Source organism: Ranitomeya variabilis, chromosome 1, assembly GCF_051348905.1.
Source record: "Ranitomeya variabilis isolate aRanVar5 chromosome 1, aRanVar5.hap1, whole genome shotgun sequence".
NCBI classification, from domain to species: domain Eukaryota; kingdom Metazoa; phylum Chordata; class Amphibia; order Anura; family Dendrobatidae; genus Ranitomeya; species Ranitomeya variabilis.
In genome coordinates this window covers 730,280,641-730,298,894 of record NC_135232.1, presented here as the reverse complement: position 1 = coordinate 730,298,894, position 18,254 = coordinate 730,280,641, and the positions used below count along the sequence as shown (strand labels likewise).

Below are 18,254 nucleotides of genomic sequence, written 5' to 3'. Positions count from 1 at the left end.
AACTCTCTGGCCTTTTCTGGTCACTCTCTGGGCTTTCTCGGCCATTCTCCTGGCTCTCTTGGGTACTGTGTCTTGTCTCTCTCTGGCACTCTCCAGGCTTTCTCGGTCCTATCTCAGGGCACTCTCATGGTTCTCTCCATCACTCTACGGGCTCTCTCTGCCATATCTGGGCTTTCTCCGGCCTTTCTCAGGGCACTCTCCTGGCTCTCTCGGGCACTCTCTTGGCTCTCCCTGGCACTCTCCGGGCTTTCTCCCGGCTTCGCCCGCACACAGGGGCAGGGTTGCGGGCACAGCTGGCAGAGGAGGCCGGGCACACGTGGAATCTCTCCTCCTCCTGCCCACTCAGGACTCGGGGGTGGAGCCGCTTTCCTCCGCTCCTCTCTTCACTTCCTCGGTGAACTTGTCGCTGCAGCCGCCGGTGCCGTCCAGACATCGCGGGGGATCCTGTGCTCCGCTCCCGCGGCCATGGCCGGACACGAGTGGGACTGGTTCCAGCGAGAGGAGCTGATCGGGCAGATCAGTGACATCAGGGTGCAGAACCTGCAAGGTACAGACCCCCAAATCTGCAGGGCGGAGGGAGGGGGGGGGCTCCCACCATCAGCAGCATCGATACAGGGCACTACTCCTGGGAACAGCTGCTGCAGAACCTCCATGGGCAGCAACCTGTCATCAGTCCTCACATGCTAGCATGGACCGTTCAGCTGCCGGGGGCGTCCTGCTCTGGGTCTCTGCCGGCAGTTTATGAATTTACATCTGGTGAATTATCAGTTCATGCCACGTTCTATAAAGCTTCTGTCACCTGTAGCCATGCTGGGAGTTGTAGTACCCATGAAGGAGGCTAATCACACTGGTATATGTGTAGTTACATTGCACCTTGATATTGGGCACCGCTGCTGCAGAAGCTCTTCAGTCTCAGATGTATAACTTTGATCTTTATCCCCCTGAACTGATCACTGTGGAGGGGCAATAACTACCCATGTTGTGGGAATCATTAATAATCCTTGCTATGGGACTACAACTCCTAGCATGTGGCCATGTACGTATCTATGTCTCTATGGGACTTGGTGACATTCTTCACAACAGCCAATAACCAAGCTGACAATCCCACCCATGACTGTAAATATTGTGCTTATCTGTGCTGTGATGGGAGTTGTAGTTCCACCCGCTCCTGACCTGATTATCAGAACAGGTGCACAAAGGTCAGACAGCGCTCTGGAAAGTTTCTGCCCCCGGGCACCGTGTTTACATGGATCTGCTGCCAAGAATATAAAGGAGCGGAAAAGGAAAGGTGACGACGTTGGTGGGGATCTATATCCACTTCTGGTAAAGCTGGGTGGCAACCGGTGTGCTGCCAATCACAGCCCCCGCCCGAGGGGCTGCCCTTACATTTCACATTACACAGGAGTGCAGAAAAGCTGGGTGACAACTGATATGGCCACCTTCAGAGCTCATAAAGCAGCTGTCACCCAGCTTTCCCAGGCCTATCTGCCTAGTTATGCTGGGTGACAACCGACATAGAGGCTGCCCTGGCGCTAGCTATACCCAGTTTGCACTCTCCCCAATCCTCACTCCATGATGTACCAGGAAAAGTGGGTGACAACCCAAGGAAGACCCACGGGTGACCCAGCTTTCCCAGGAATGGATATAGCAGGAGAGACTGAGGTCACTGCATTATGCTATGTGCTCCAGGCCATGCTGTGAAGGGTTAACAGGCGCTGACCTTTACTATCTTTTTTTTGTTTTTGCAGTTTGTTCTTGCAGACATCAAAGAGCTCAGTGTTGTGGGTGAGCGGTACATGCGGGTGTTTAGGGGCGGTGTTGTGGGTGAGCGGTACATGCAGGTGTATAGGGGCGGTGTTGTGGGTGAGCGGTACATGCGGGTGTATAGGGGCGGTGTTGTGGGTGAGCGGTACATGCGGGTGTATAGGGGCAGTGTTGTGGGTGAGCGGTACATGCGGGTGTATAGGGGCGGTGTTGTGGGTGAGCTTTACAGGCGGGTGTGGGGTGGTGTTGTGGGTGAGCGTTATGTAGCGCCCCCACGTTAAGGGCAATGGGGTACTCGGTACCGGGTCCCTCTCGATTCTGGGGATGTCACGGTGGCCCGACCCGGTCCGTGGCCCTTTGAGGGGCGCCCAATTAAAGGTGTAGTTTGTCTGGTGTTCGTGATGCCACCTGTGGTATTTGGTCAGGGTGACCGACGCTGCTTAGGGGTCCGCTGGGGTGATGGAATGGCAGCTAGATGATATACCTTCCCACAGGTGAAGTATGTCCCCAGAGCTTCCCAGATGTGTTGGTGGTGATGGTGGACGTCGTAAGGCGCAGCGAATAACGAGGACACAAAGGTTGCAGTCTCTTTACCTTTTACTGAAGACTTCAGCGTCCACAGTCCAGAGTACCGTTCACAGGGCAGGCAGAGTCCGGCCGGTCCGAAGGCACATTCAGAGCTCCCTTACCCAGGTGGAAATCAGTAGCCTTCCTACTAGCGCCTGGGTGTTGTGAGCACCACGGGAAAGTCCTCACAACTCTTGTGGATGTTTCTGATATTCTCTCTCCGTCCCACAGATGGTATGGATAGGACGACCCGTATGACGGGGTAGGCCTGGAGCTTATTTATAGGGACCCTAGTGACGCCCCTCTCCCACAATTTGCCTCTGTGTCTTCATAGGTATTAAGGTTGGGCAGCCAGCTTGGAATTGACTGTCCTGCCGGTCTCTGAAGTAATGCGTAGAGCCAATTACTCCCTCGGTGTTCCGGCCACCGGCTACGCGCCTCAGAAGGAGGCTGCCGATCTCGGGGCAGAACTCCTCCCGGTATTATCTCCTTGTGCTGTGACTTCGTTTCTCACTCTCCACATTACACTTTGCTTCGTGTCCTTTCTTAGGATGCTGCCGCAATGGGTGCAGGCGCAGCTCCGTAACGTTCTATCTCGTGCTTGGCCTCTGTCAGGATCCCACCCCTGACAGGGACCCTCTGTCTGCAGCTCAGATGTTCCTCCTTCTCCCCCTGTCTGCCTGACAGGTCCTCTCTGGGTCAAACCCAGGTAGCTCCGACTGACTTCCTATCCTCCCACTGGTTTTACTTGTGTGTGAGGAGTGCCCTAATAGATAGAAGCAAGGCTCCCCCTGGTGGACTGGAGTGTGAAGTGTAGTGTGTGAGTTGTGATACCTGGTCAGGTGAACTCCTTTAGTACCATCATACGTAATATCACTCCCCCTGGTGGGAGAGCGACATTACTGCAACGACCAAGACTCTGGGGCGCTGCACGTTACATACAGGTGTATAGGGGCGGTGTTATGGGTGAGCGTTACAGGCGGTTGTATAGGGGCGATGTGGTTGGGCATTACAGGTGAGTGTATTGGGGCGGTGTTGAGCGTTACTGGTGGGTGTATAGGGGCGGTGTTGTAGGTGAGCGTTACAGGCGGGTGTATAGGGGCGTTGTGAGTGGGCGTTACAGGTGGGTGTATAGGGGCGGTGTTGTGGGTGGTCATTACAGGTGGGTGTATAAGGGCGGTGTTGTGGGTGAGCATTACAGGCGGGTGTATAGGGGCGGTGTTGTGGATGAGCGATACAGGCGGGTGTATAGGGGCGGTGTTGTGGGTGAGCATTACAGGCAGGTGTATAGGGGATGGTGTTGTGAGTGACTTACTTGCGGGTGTATAGGGGCGGTGTTGTGGGTCAGCGATACAGGCGGGTGTATAGGGGCGGTGTTGTGGGTGAGCATTACAGGCAGGTGTATAGGGGATGGTGTTGTGAGTGACTTACATGCGGGTGTATAGGGAAGGTGTTTTGGGAGAGCGCTATAGGCGGGTGTGTAGTGGCAGTGTTGTGAGTTAGGTGTAAGCCAAAACCAGGAGTGGAACAATTAGAGGAAAAGTATAATAGAAACATATGCACCACTTCTGCATTTATCACCCACTCCTGGTTTTGGCTACAAATACTGATGTAAAATACTGACCGAATACTGCTAGTGTGACGGCAGCCTTTACCTTACAGGTGGGTGTATAGGGGCGGTGTTGTGGGTGACTTACATGCAGGTGTATAGGGGTGGTGTTTTGGGTGACCGTTACAGGCGGGTGTATATGGACTGACATCCCACCGCTCGGGTATTCCTGCCTGAACATGTTAATAGGGACACGGGGAGAAGCGCAACTGATGAGAAATGACCCATCGAGACCATGATTGATCAGACTGTACATTGTATAAATTGCATAAGTATTGGTCCCTTGGGATGCCAAAAGCAAGAATGATTCATTAGTGGTGGGATTGCAAAAATGAAAGGCGGGCTACTTCTGAATCTCGGTCATCCTGGAGCAGGGTGGCCCTGGAGTTTATGGGCCCCTCCAACCCCTTTTCCCATCTTTTGCTTATTAAACCCATTATCTACCAATGTTCTTTTTTTGGGACGCCTAATCTTTAGCTTCTAGCAACTAAGATTTTATAATTTTTATAATTAGGTCCAAATTTTTGTGTTGTGTTTGTAAAATGAATGTTTTCAAAATAGGAAATCATGTCATCGTCATTTTTAATTGAATATTGGGACGCCCTTTTCTGAAAAATCCGTACTTGTAAAAATTTTAATTTGGCAAGTAATGGGTTAACATTCAGTCATGTAACTTGACGCTTTGGACCCCAAAATCTCCGCCACGGCCCAAAACTATCCTGAATCTTTCATACTATTGGTCTCATATGGGCCAAAGGAACGTTTTAGGGGGCTTCCCTCCCACTGTTTCAGGGACCTGAAGCATCTGTCAAATATAAAACCAATGATTGTAGAAAACACTCAGAATGCAGATCCTTGTGTACGGAGCACAACCTGCACAACCCCTTTAAATGTTGCTTTCCTCTCCTGCGGTTGTCTCGCCCGGTGTGGGGTCACGTGAGATCTGTTCCTGGAGACGGTCGGTGTTTTCCATGAGACGTCCTTGGTATTTTATCTTCACCTGTGCAGGTTTTTCTACAGGAAGCGTTGACAGACGGGCGATGTGCAGGGCGATATGTGATGGTGCTTAGTGGAAAGAATGCAAGACAAATTTCAAACTACAGCTCCCAGCAGAACATGCACGCTGGAACCTGTAGTTCTTCTTTTCCTTTCCAGGTTGCCGTAGTTCATACTTTGCAATGAATCAGTACAGGATACAGCAGGGGGCGCCACTGAGAAGGGATAGCAGAGAGCAGGGGCTGTGCAGCACTGTGGAGCCGGGGTGACTCTGTGACTGGCTGATGGCTCCACAGCTCATACAGATGGCTGCCCCGTCCTGGACATCAGGACTTCAGGGTAGAAGACAGATCTCACTTACCCTCTACTCAGTGTCGCCCCCTGCTGGGGAAAGCATAAACTGTAATCAGGGCTGATAACGCCTGTGAGCTTCACTTTACGCCCGTCCTGACCGGATATGCGATTCCGCCGTAACTCCCATTGCTCTGCATTATGGAATAGCCCTTTAAGCAATTCCCTGAACACAAGGCAAATGTTTTATGGGTCTGTGAATCATGTTGTGCCTCGCACCTGAGTATTTTCATCACCACTGCGGCATGGTATCACACCCTGACAGTAATGCCGTAACCCCTTCATGGCTAGACGGGTTGTCTCTATTTGGCTGCATTGTGATGGGTGTTATGTAAGACGTCTCTCGATACTCCGAGAATTCTTATTGGAAGAGAAGTTATCATAGGTGTAAAAATAGATGGCACTGTAGCTGCTCCTCCAGGGGTGCGACTGCGGAGAATCGCACACCCCCTGTTATACCCCTATAGACTGCAATGGACGCTATACGCTGCGCCATGGAAACTTACTACCATCGGGGACCCCCCATGGCCCGCTGCTCATCAGATCTAGCTGCCTGACCCCAAGAGCTTACGATTGCTCACTCCCCAATACCTCTCGATATTGTCAGGACTGTAGGCACCATCGACAGGTCAGAGATGGCAGATATATATACAGTTATATGAAAAAGTTTGGGCACCCCTACTAATCTTAAGCTTAATGTTTTATAAAAATTGTTTTTTTTGCAACCGCTATTTCAGTTTCATATATCTAATAACTGTTGGACACAGCAATGTTTCTGCCTTGAAATTAGGTTTATTGTACTAACAGAAAATGTGCAATCTGCATTCAAACAAAATTTGACAGGTGCATAAGTATGGGCACCTCACCAGAAAAGTGACATTAATATTTAGTAGATCCTCCTTTTGCAAAAATAACAGCCTCTAGTCGCTTCCTGTAGCTTTTAATGAGTTCCTGGATCCTGGATGAAGGTATTTTTGACCATTCCTCTTTACAAAACAATTCCAGTTCAGTTAAGTTTGATGGTCGCCGAGCATGGACAGCCCTCTTCAAACTATCCCACAGATGTTCAATGATATTCAGGTCTGGGGACTGGGATGGCCATTCCAGAACAGTGTAATTGTTCCTCTGCATGAATGCCTGAGTAGATTTGGAGCGGTGTTTTGGATCATTGTCTTGCTGGAAGATCCATCCCCTGCGTAACTTCAACTTTGTCACTGATTCATGAACATTATTGTCAAGAATCTGCTGATACTGAGAGGAATCCATGCGTCCCTCAACTTTAACAAGATGCCCGGTGCCGGCATTGGCCACACAGCCCCAAAGCATGATGGAACCTCCTTCAAATTTTACTGTGGGTAGCAAGTGTTTTTCTTGGAATGCTGTGTTTTTTTGCCGCCATGCATAACGCCTTTTTGTATGACCAAACAACTCAATATTGGTTTCATGAGTCCACAGGACCTTCTTCCAAAAAGAAATTGGCTTCTCCAAATGTGCTTTTGCATACCTCAGCCGACTCTGTTTGTGGCGTGCTTGCAGAAACGGCTTCTTTCGCATCACTCTCCCATACAGCTTCTCCTTGTGTAAAGTGCGTTGTATAGTTGACCGATGCACAGTGACACCATCTGCAGCAAGTTGATGCTGCAGCTCTCTGGAGGTCTTCTGAGGATTGTCCTTGACTGATCTCACCATTCTTCTTCTCTGCCTTTCTGATGTTTTTCTTGGCCTGCCACTTCTGGCCTTAACAAGAACTGTACCTGTGTTCTTCCATTTCCTTACTATGTTCCTCACAGTGGAAATTGACAGGTTAAATCTCTGAGACAGCTTTTTGTATCCTTCCCCTGAACAACTATGTTGAATAATCTTTGTTTTCAGATCATTTGACAGTTGTTTTGAGGAGCCCATGATGCCACTCTTCAGAGGAGATTCAAACAGGAGAACAACTTGCAAGTGGACACTTTAAGTAGCTTTTCTCATGATTGCATACACCTGGCTATGAAGTTCAAAGCTCAATGAGGTTACAAAACCAAAAAAAGTGCTTTAGTAAGTCAGTAAAAAGTAGGTAGGAGTATTTAAAACAAGAAAATAAGGGTGCCCATACTTATGCACCTGTCAAATTGTTTTTGAATGCAGATTGCACATTTTCTGTTAGTACAATAAACCTCATTTCAAGGCAGAAACATTACTGTGTCCAACAGTTATTAGATATATGAAACTGAAATAGCTGTTGCAAAAAAAACAATTTTTATAAAACATTAAGCTTAAGATTAATAGGGGTGCCCAAACTTTTTCATATAACTGTGTATATATATATATACTAGCTGTACAACCCGACTTCGCCCGGGTTAATGACTGCTGTTAGCAAAATAGAATGTGTTAACAAAAATTTATTCTGCACGCAAAAACCACAAAACAAATAGATAGAAATGTAATTATTAAAAGGCAAAAACTAAGCAAATAGAAGAATTTCACAACATATATTAGCTTTGTTATACTGAGAATGTCTTTGTTGCCTATATTAACCAATCAGAGCTCAGATTAATTAACTGTAGCAAAATAGAAGCTGAGCTGTGATTGGTTGCTATTGGCAGCCTGATAAATCCCCAGCCAACAGGAAGCCCTCCCCCCTGGCAGTATATATTAGCTCACACATACACATAATAGACAGGTCATGTGACTGACAGCTGCCGTATTTCCTATATGGTACATTTGTTGCTCTTGTAGTTTGTCTGCTTATTAATCAGATTTTTATTTTTGAAGGACAATACCAGACTTGTGTGTGTTTTAGGGCGAGTTTCGTGTGTCAAGTTGTGTGTGTTGAGTTGCGTGCGGCGACATGCATGTAGCGACTTTTGTGAGATGAGTTTTGTGTGGTGACATGCGTGTAGCAACATTTTGTGTGTCGAGTTGCATGTGACAGGTTAGTGTAGCAAGTTGTGTGCAGCAAGATTTGTGCATGGCGAGTTTTGCGCGTGGCGAGTTTTATGTGTGGTGCGTTTTGAGTATGTGCAAGTTTTGTGTGAGGCAACTTTAGCATGTGGTGCAACTTTTGTACATGTGGCAATTTTTCTGTGTGCAAGTTTTGCATGAGGTGAGTTTTCCATGAGGTGAGTTTTGCACGTGTGGCGAGTTTTGCGTGAGCCTAGTTTTGCATATGGCGAGTTTTGCATGTAGCGAGTTTTGCGCGTGGCGAGTTTTGAGTGGTGACTTTTGTGTTTCGACTTTTATGTGGCGAGGTTGGTGTGTGTGTGGTGAAATGTGTGCTGAGGGTCATATATGTGTTCAAGCACGTGGTAGTGTGTGGCGCATTTTGTGTTTGTGTTCATATCTCCGTGTGTGGTGAGTATCCCATGTCGGGGCCCCACCTTAGCAACTGTACGGTATATACTCTTTGGCGCCATCGCTCTCATTCTTTAAGTCCCCATTGTTCACATCTGGCAGCTGTCAATTTTCCTCCAACACTTTTCCCTTCACTTTTCCCCCATTATGTAGACAGGGGCAAAATTGTTTGGTGAATTGGAACGCGCGGGGTTAAAATTTCACCTCACAACATAGCCTATGACGCTCTCGGGGTCCAGACGTGTGACTGTGCAAAATTTTGTGGCTGTAGCTGCGACGGTGCAGATGCCAATCCCGGACATACACACATACATACATACACACATTCAGCTTTATATATTAGATATACCTGTATGTAATCTCCTGTATATAGTATATACCTGTGTGTCATCTCACCTATATATAGTATATATCTGTGTGTCATCTCCTCCTGTATATAGTATATACCTGTATGTCATCTCCTCCTATACATAGCATATACCTGTATGTCATCTCCTCCTGTGTATAGTATATACCTGTGTGTCATCTCTCCTGTATATAGTATATATCTGTGTGTCATCTCCTCCTGTATATAGTATATACCTGTGTGTCATCTCCCCTGTAAATAGTATATACCTGTGTGTCATCTCCTCCTGTATATAGTATATATCTGTATGTCATCTCCTCCTGTATTAGCCCTCGTTCACACGTTATTTGGTCAGTATTTTTACCACAGTATTTGTAAGCTAAATTGGCAGCCTGATAAATCCCCAGCCAACAGTAAGCCCACCCCCTGGCAGTATATATTAGCTCACACATACACATAATAGACTGGTCATGTGACTGACAGCTGCCGGATTCCTATATGGTACATTTGTTGCTCTTGTAGTTTGTCTGCTTATTAATCAGATTTTTATTTTTGAAGGATAATACCAGACTTGTGTGTGTTTTAGGGCGAGTTTCGTGTGTCAAGTTGTGTGTGTTGAGTTGCGTGTGGCGACATGCATGTAGCGACTTTTGTGAGATGAGTTTTGTGTGGTGACATGCGTGTAGCAACTTTTTGTGTGTCGAGTTGCATGTGACAGGTTAGTGTAGCAAGTTGTGTGCAGCAAGTTTTGCGCATGGTGAGTTTTGCGCGTGGCGAGTTTTATGTGTGGTGTGTTTAGAGTATGTGCAAGTTTTGTGTGAGGCAACTTTTGCATGTGTTGCAACTTTTGTGCATGTGGCAATTTTTCAGCGTGTGCAAGTTTTGCGTGTGGCGAGTTTTCCATGAGGTGAGTTTTGCACGTGTGGCGAGTTTTGCATGTGGAGAGTTTTGCGCGTGGCGAGTTTTGAGCGGCGACTTTTGTGTTTCGACTTTTATGTGGCGAGGTTGGTGTATGTGTGGTGAAATGTGCGCTGAGGGTGATATATGTGTTCGAGCATGTGGTAGTGTGTGGCGCATTTTGTGTGTGTGTTCATATTCCCGTGGTGGTGTGGTGATTATCCCATGTCGGGGCCCCACCTTAGCAACTGTACAGTATATACTCTTTGGCGCCATCGCTGTCATTCTTTAAGTCCCCCTTGTTCACATCTGGCAGCTGTTAATTTGCCTCCAATGCTTTTCCTTTCATTTTTTCCCCATTATGTAGATAGGGGCAAAATTGTTTGGTGAATTGGAACGCGCGGGGTTAAAATTTCGCCTCACAACATAGCCTATGATGCTCTCGGGGTCCAGACGTGTGACTGTGCAAAATTTTGTGGCTGTAGCTGCGACGGTTCAGATGCCAATCCCGGACATACACACACACATACTTACACACATACACACATTCAGCTTTATATATATATATATATATATATATATATATATATATATATATATATATATATATATATATATATATATATATATATATATATATATATATATACGGTCATATTCCATGTACAAGAGGCAATCCTGCTTTAAATTCAGTGACATTCCTATAATCCACTGGATTATCGGATATTCTGAATTATTGGACATGACCAATGGACTTCCACTCTGACTGAATGCTGAAAGGCTGCAGCCAATCGGCAGTACTTGATTGGCTGCAGTAGTCACGTGACTTGACAAGGGCCGACATCACAGGAACGGCGCTGCTGCGGGAGATGAGTAGAAGTTTATTATTCTAAGTTTATTGTACCCCCTTTAGCTGTTAATAGGGCGTTCTCCCGTAGTGGGGTATCCCATTAATTTATATTGGAAGAAATCATTCAGGAAGACCAGAGCCACAAATCGTTACAGGACATCTGCTGCTCAGCACTTTCATCTGCTCCAGCTTAATCGTTTGCTACAATGTATCAATAAAGATACAATGTATCAATCTGATTGTGGGCTGTTTATACAATAAGTTCTGGAACAATACAATATTTCTACACTCTCATCAGCTCTGTAGGGTTTTTTACTATCCAAAGGCAAACTAGATTTTTTTCCATTCACTGGCACCAAGCACAGATGTTGAAATTGGCGAGGAACTGAAAAGCAAATATTGTTAGAAAGTTGTGAAACTTTTTTTATATGCAGAAACCCTATTTAACGGAATGACTTAGATGCTGATGCTTTATCCTATAGCAATCAGGGACAGGACCAGTGCTTGCCATCACTCTGCTTGCTGTACATGACTGTGTAGAAGTTTCCACTTGCATCATGGTGTTATTTCACGCCTCCATTGATTCCTGGGTGGTTATAGGGAATGTTTGTATAAGAGCTGTCATCAGTCTGGGCTTGGAGGTCATGGAGCAGTCACAGGCCCTTCTCCTGGGGGTGATCAGTGTCATCTGTACCCCAAGGATGGAGGTTTACTGAAGAAGTCGGTGACCTGTGACTCCAGCATCAGGGGGAGGGGAGTACAAAGTAGGAGTCGGAATGTCCCCACTAACAATGGAGTGTGTCTCTGACAATGGGTCGCTTGTCCTAAACAGTTCCCATTGTTCCAGGCATCATGGCGCCATGTAATGCAGAGACTTCAGGAGGATGGAAATATCTACAGATCAGAAACCTAATAATGAGTTCACTAAAAGTCACATCAGCAGGAGGCACAGCCCCAGCACTTCTTTTATTAGTCTCAATTTTGTACACTGGATTTTGGGAGGTGACAGACTAACTATGGTACCAAATAAGCATGCTCTGTTTTTCTGAAATAAGGTTCGGCTGCAAACCAAGTTCATCCACCAAAGAGAAAACGGTATATATAAAAGGACAGCAACAGAGTATGAAAAGTGCACAATAATGTTACTATTCTGTGGGAGGGGACTGATCCTGAGTTACATCCTATATTATACCCCAGAGCTGCACTCACTATTCTGCTGGTGCAATCACTGTGTACATACATTACATTACTGATCTTGAGTTATATCCTGTATTATACCCCAGAGCTGCACTCACTATTCTGCTGGTGCAGTCACTGTGTACATACATTACATTACTGATCCTGAGTTACATCCTGTATTATACTCCAGAGCTGCACTCACTATTCTGCTGGTGTAGTCACTGTGTACATACATTACATTACTGATCTTGAGTTATATCCTGTATTATACCCCAGAGCTGCACTCACTATTCTGCTGGTGCAGTCACTGTGTACATACATTACATTACTGATCCTGAGTTACATCCTGTATTATACTCCAGAGCTGCACTCACTATTCTGCTGGTGCAGTCACTGTGTACATACATTACTGATCCTGAGTTACATCCTGTATTATACCCCAGGGCTGCACTCACTATTCTGCTGGTGCAGTCACTGTGTACATACATTACATTATTGATCCTGGGCTATATCCTGTATTATACTCCAGAGCTGCACTCACTATTCTGCTGGTGCAGTCACTGTGTACTTACATTACATTACTGATCCTGTACTGATCCTGAGTTACATCCTGTATTATACGCCAGAGCTGCACTCACTATTCTGCTGGTGCAGTCACTGTGTACATATATTACATTACTGATCCTGAGCTACATCCTGTATTATACTCCAGTGCTGCACTCACTATTCTGCTGGTGCAGTCACTGTGTACATACATTACATTATTCATCCTGGGCTACATCCTGTATTACACTCCAGAGCTGCACTCACTATTCTGCTGGTGCAGTCACTGTGTACATACATTACATTACTGATCTTGTACTGATCCTGAGTTACATCCTGTATTATACCCGAGAGCTGCACTCACTATTCTGCTGGTGCAGTCACTCTGTACATACATTACATTACTGATCCTGACTTACATCCTGCATTATACCCCAGAGCAGCACTCCCTATTCTGCTGGTGCAGTCGCTGTGTACATAGATTTCATTACTGATCCTGAGTTACATCCTGTATTATACTCCAGAGCTGCACTCACTATTCTGCTGGTGCAGTCACTGTGTACATACATCACATTACTGATCCTGAGTTACATCCTGTATTATACCCCAGAGCTTCACTCACTATTCTGCTGGTGCAGTCACTGTATACATACATTACTGATCCTGAGTTACATCCTGTATTATACCCCAGAGCTGCACTCACTATTCTGCTAGTGCAGTCACTGTATGCATACATTACAGTACTGATCCTGAGTAACATCCTGTATTATACCCCAGAGCTGCACTCACTATTCTGCTGGTTAAGCCACTGTATGCATACATTACATTACTGATCCTGAGTTATCTACTGTATTATACTCCACAGCTGCACTCAATTGTGTCCTCAGAGCTGATATCTTCCATATCTCCTGCTTATTTAGTGTCTGCGCAGTGCTTACTCTGGTGATTTGCTTTCTGTGAAGTGTCAGCCACTGTGATGTACAGGGCCGCACTGGCCATCTGGCAATTCTGGCAAATGCCAGAAGGGCCTGTCTGGTCGTGGGCCGCCTTGTCTGCATTATTAACAGAATCGGTGTTCTCAAGTTACCCATATTATTAAGAGTAGTGACAGAGCACAAAGCCGCTGACTCCGTCACTTACCCCAGCAGGCCACGGGTATCATTAGAAATATTGGTCTTGTAGTAAATCTTCCTTTCCTCCATCCAGGGTAGTATTAGTAATATATCCCATCTGGCTCATGTGGACGGGGATAACATGGGCGTGTGTGATTTCACATGCCAGGACTGAATTTCAGCCCCAGTCCGTACCTGGTGATGTACATTAGTTTGTTGCTCCCTCTTAATATGTAGTTCAGCTAGTCGGTACCTGCCGCGATGAACAATATATGGGCCCTTTGCAGTTTCATGGTTAAACATAATACACAATGTCATCTGATTTGGTGTTAGTAGTGGCCCCTGAACTCCTGGGCCCTTTTGCGACTTCACAGGTTGCACCAATAATATGTCCGCCCCAGGGGTCTGGCCACCAGCTTGCTGTAACCAGGAACAATCAGGAGAATATATGCGCCTGCAGTCATGAAGCTCAGCAGCTTCTCACTGTATCACTCCCCTATTCACCTGCCCACGCATACATTATCACTGAGCCCCGCCCCTGCAGTATATAATAATAATATTGGTGATTGTTGAATCGTTCATGTGTGTAATTATTAATATGATTATTTACGATGATGGTGATATATAGATACAGTGGGGCAAAAAAGTATTTAGTCAGTCAGCAATAGTGCAAGTTCCACCACTTATAAAGATGAGAGGGGTCTGTAATTTACATCATAGGTAGACCTCAACTATGGGAGACAAACTGAGAAAAAAAAATCCAGAAAATCACATTGTCTGTTTTTTTATCATTTTATTTGCATATTCTGGTGGAAAATAAGTATTTGGTCAGAAACAAAATTTCATCTCAATACTTTGTAATATATCCTTTGTTGGCAATGACAGAGGTCAAACGTTTTCTGTAAGTCTTCACAAGGTTGCCACACACTGTTGTTGGTATGTTGGCCCATTCCTCCATGCAGATCTCCTCTAGAGCAGTGATGTTTTTGGCTTTTCGCTTGGCAACACGGACTTTCTACTCCCTCCAAAGGTTTTCTATAGGGTTGAGATCTGGAGACTGGCTAGGCCACTCCAGGACCTTGAAATGCTTCTTACGAAGCCACTCCTTCGTTGCCCTGGCGGTGTGCTTTGGATCATTGTCATGTTGAAAGACCCAGCCACGTTTCATCTTCAATGCCCTTGCTGATGGAAGGAGGTTTGCACTCAAAATCTCACGATACATGGCCCCATTCATTCTTTCATGTACCCGGATCAGTCGTCCTGGCCCCTTTGCAGAGAAACAGCCCTAAAGCATGATGTTTCCACCACCATGCTTTACAGTAGGTATGGTGTTTGATGGATACAACTCAGTATTCTTTTTCCTCCAAACACGACAAGTTGTGTTTCTACCAAACAGTTCCAGTTTGGTTTCATCAGACCATAGGACATTCTCCCAAAACTCCTCTGGATCATCCAAATGCTCTCTAGCAAACTTCAGACGGGCCCGGACATGTACTGGCTTAAGCAGTGGGACACGTCTGGCACTGCAGGATCTGAGTCCATGGTGGCGTAGTGTGTTACTTATGGTAGGCCTTGTTACATTGGTCCCAGCTCTCTGCAGTTCATTCACTAGGTCCCCCCGTGTGGTTCTGGGATTTTTGCTCACCGTTCTTGTGATCATTTTGACCCCACGGGGTGGGATTTTGCGTGGAGCCCCAGATCGAGGGAGATTATCAGTGGTCTTGAATGTCTTCCATTTTCTAATTATTGCTCCCACTGTTGATTTCTTCACTCCAAGCTGGTTGGCTATTGCAGATTCAGTCTTCCCAGCCTGGTGCAGGGCTACAATTTTGTTTCTGGTGTCCTTTGACAGCTCTTTGGTCTTCACCATAGTGGAGTTTGGAGTCAGACTGTTTGAGGGTGTGCACAGGTGTCTTTTTATACTGATAACAAGTTTAAACAGGTGCCATTACTACAGGTAATGAGTGGAGGAAAGAGGAGACTCTTAAAGAAGAAGTTACAGGTCTGTGAGAGCCAGAAATCTTGATTGTTTGTTTCTGACCAAATACTTATTTTCCACCATAATATGCAAATAAAATGATAAAAAAACAGGATTGGATTTTTTTTTCTCAGTTTGTCTCCCATAGTTGAGGTCTACCTATGATGTAAATTACAGACGCCTCTCATCTTTTTAAGTGGTGGAACTTGCACTATTGCTGACTGACTAAATACTTTTTTGCCCCACTGTATAAATGAAACCCCAGCGTCACACACAGGAGTCAGGTACAAGAACGTATGAAGGAGCTGATCACTGGGGGCTTGTTACTATATCCGGTCTTGAAAATCCTCTGTGAGCTAAGGGCATGTCTGTGTGTTACGTGCATATGGATGGTATGTTTTTTATGTTGATGTGTACAGTATATATTATATATGTGTTTAGTATGTGTTGTGAGGCAGTGACCGGTGTCACATGCGGGGGTCGCTATGTGTCCCTTTCCCCCCAGGATGCGCACTGAGGCATATTGAGGCCGTAGAAGTGCATTGTAGCCACAGGCATAGCTGAGATTGCAATGCAAAATAAAAGTGTTGGTATTGAGCAAGCTATTTGCCCAAGGCAGATTTACGAAAACCTGCCATGGGCTTTTATTTTTGAAGCGGATTACAGCGGACCGCCGTTTTTTTCCCAATACTTTTGCTATAGTATTAGGAACCCGAAATAACCGCGATCTGCAAGTTTTTTGTGGTCCGTTATTGCGGCAGACCGTGATAACGGGCCACAAAAAATACGGTAAGTGTAAAAGTAGCCTTAGTGATAGAAAGCAGAGAGTGGTTATAGAGGGTATATTCTCTAACTGGGTTGCTGTGACCAGTGGGGTACCGCAGGGGTTGGTGTTGGGACCTATTCTCTTCAACATATTTATTAACGATCTGGTAGAAGGTTTACACAGTAAAATATCGATATTTGCAGATGATACAAAACTATGCACAGCAGTCAGTACAAGAGAAGATAGTATTCTGCTACAGATGGATCCGGATAAGTTTGAAACTTGGGCCGAGAGGTGGCAGATGTGGTTTAACAATGATAAATGTAAGGTTATACACATGGGAAGAAGGAATCAATATCACCATTACACACTGAATGGGAAACCACTGGGTAAACCTGACATGGAGAAGGACTTGGGGATCCTAGTTAATGATAAACTTACCTGGAGCAGCCAGTGTCAGGTGTGTCAGGCAGCGGCTGCCAAGGCAAACAGGATCATGGGGTGCATTAAAGGATGTCTGGATACACATGATGAGAGCATTATACTGCCTCTGTACAAATCCCTGGTTACACTGCACATGGAGTACTGTGTACAGTTTTGGGCACTGATTCTCAGGAAGGATATAATGGAACTAGAGCAAGTACAAATACAAAGGAGGGCAACAAAATTAATAAAGGGGATGGGGGAACTACAATACCCAGAGAGATTGGCAAAATTAGCATTATTTAGTCTAGAAAAAAGACGACCAAGGGGCAATCTAATAACCATGTATAAGTATATAAGGGGACAATACAAATATCTCTCCGAGGATCTGTTTATACCAAGGAAGGTGACGGTCACAAGGGGCATTTGCTGCGTCTGGAGGAGAGAAGGTTTTTCCACCAACAGTTAAGAGGATGCTTTACTGTTAGGGCAGTGAGAATCTGGAATTCGTTGCCTGAGGAGGTGGTGATGGCAAACTCAGTCGAGGGGTTCAAGAGAGGCCTGGATGTCTTCCTGGAGCGTAACAATATTGTATCTTACAGTGATTAGGATCTTTAGAAGGACGTAGATCCGGGGATTTATTCTGACGGAATATAGGCTGAACTGGATGGACAAATGTCTTTTTTCGGCCTTGCTAACTATGTTACTATTTAAAAAAGGAATTTAAAAGTTCGGCTTCTCAACATCATTTTTGGCCATTTCACCCTTTTCATCCTATAAAAATCCTATAGCATCTTTGACTTTTCTTTTGCTTTTGACATACATCCCAAATCATTTTTTAATGCCATTGGTCTCCCTTGCAAGCCTCACTTCATTATTGGCTTTAGCTCTTCTAACTCTTGCCCTGCATTCCTTGCAGACAGCATTATATTCTTCTTTAGATATGTCCCCCTCTCTCCCATCCTTCTTGGACATTTCTGTTCCTTACAACATCCAGCCATTGGACCTTTTGTACCCTTTTTCTGAGTCCATTAAAATTTGCCTTTCTGAAATCCAACCTTTAAAGTCTAAGTCCTCACTTGTCTTCTTCTTGTAATCCAATATTCGAGGATAGCATGATCGCTGCCTCCTAAATTCCCAGTCCTCTTTACTTCCTCTACTATTTCCTCACTGTTAGTAAGAATTAGGCCGGCGTCACGCTCAGCGTATGAAAATACGGTCCATTTTTTACGGCCATAATACGCAGAAATGTTCCCAAAATAGCAAAATAGTGATCCGTATGTCATCCGTAGGCAGGGTGTGGCAGCGTATTTTGCGCATGGCATCCTCCGTATGTAATTCGTATGGCATCCGTACTGCGATATTGCAGGCTTGCAAAACCGACATCTAATGGATTTATGTGCTCAAATGTTCGTTAAAACATATATACAGTGTATATATATATATATATATACAGTGTGTATATATATATATATATATATATATATATATATATATATATATATATATATATATACTGTATTTATATTTAATTCAG

General features: G+C 45.3%; 1 protein-coding gene across 1 annotated transcript in view; it reads left to right on the top strand.

Annotated features, from left to right (window-relative positions):
• The first annotated feature begins 396 nt into the window (after positions 1-396).
• The window catches only part of CLMN (calmin), a 112,747-nt gene continuing 94,889 nt past the window's right edge, over positions 397-18,254 (top strand). The window contains exon 1 of the mRNA XM_077268671.1: positions 397-547. Coding sequence (XP_077124786.1) covers positions 466-547 — 82 coding nt within the window. The 5' untranslated portion in view covers positions 397-465. The remainder of the gene's footprint in view (positions 548-18,254) is intronic.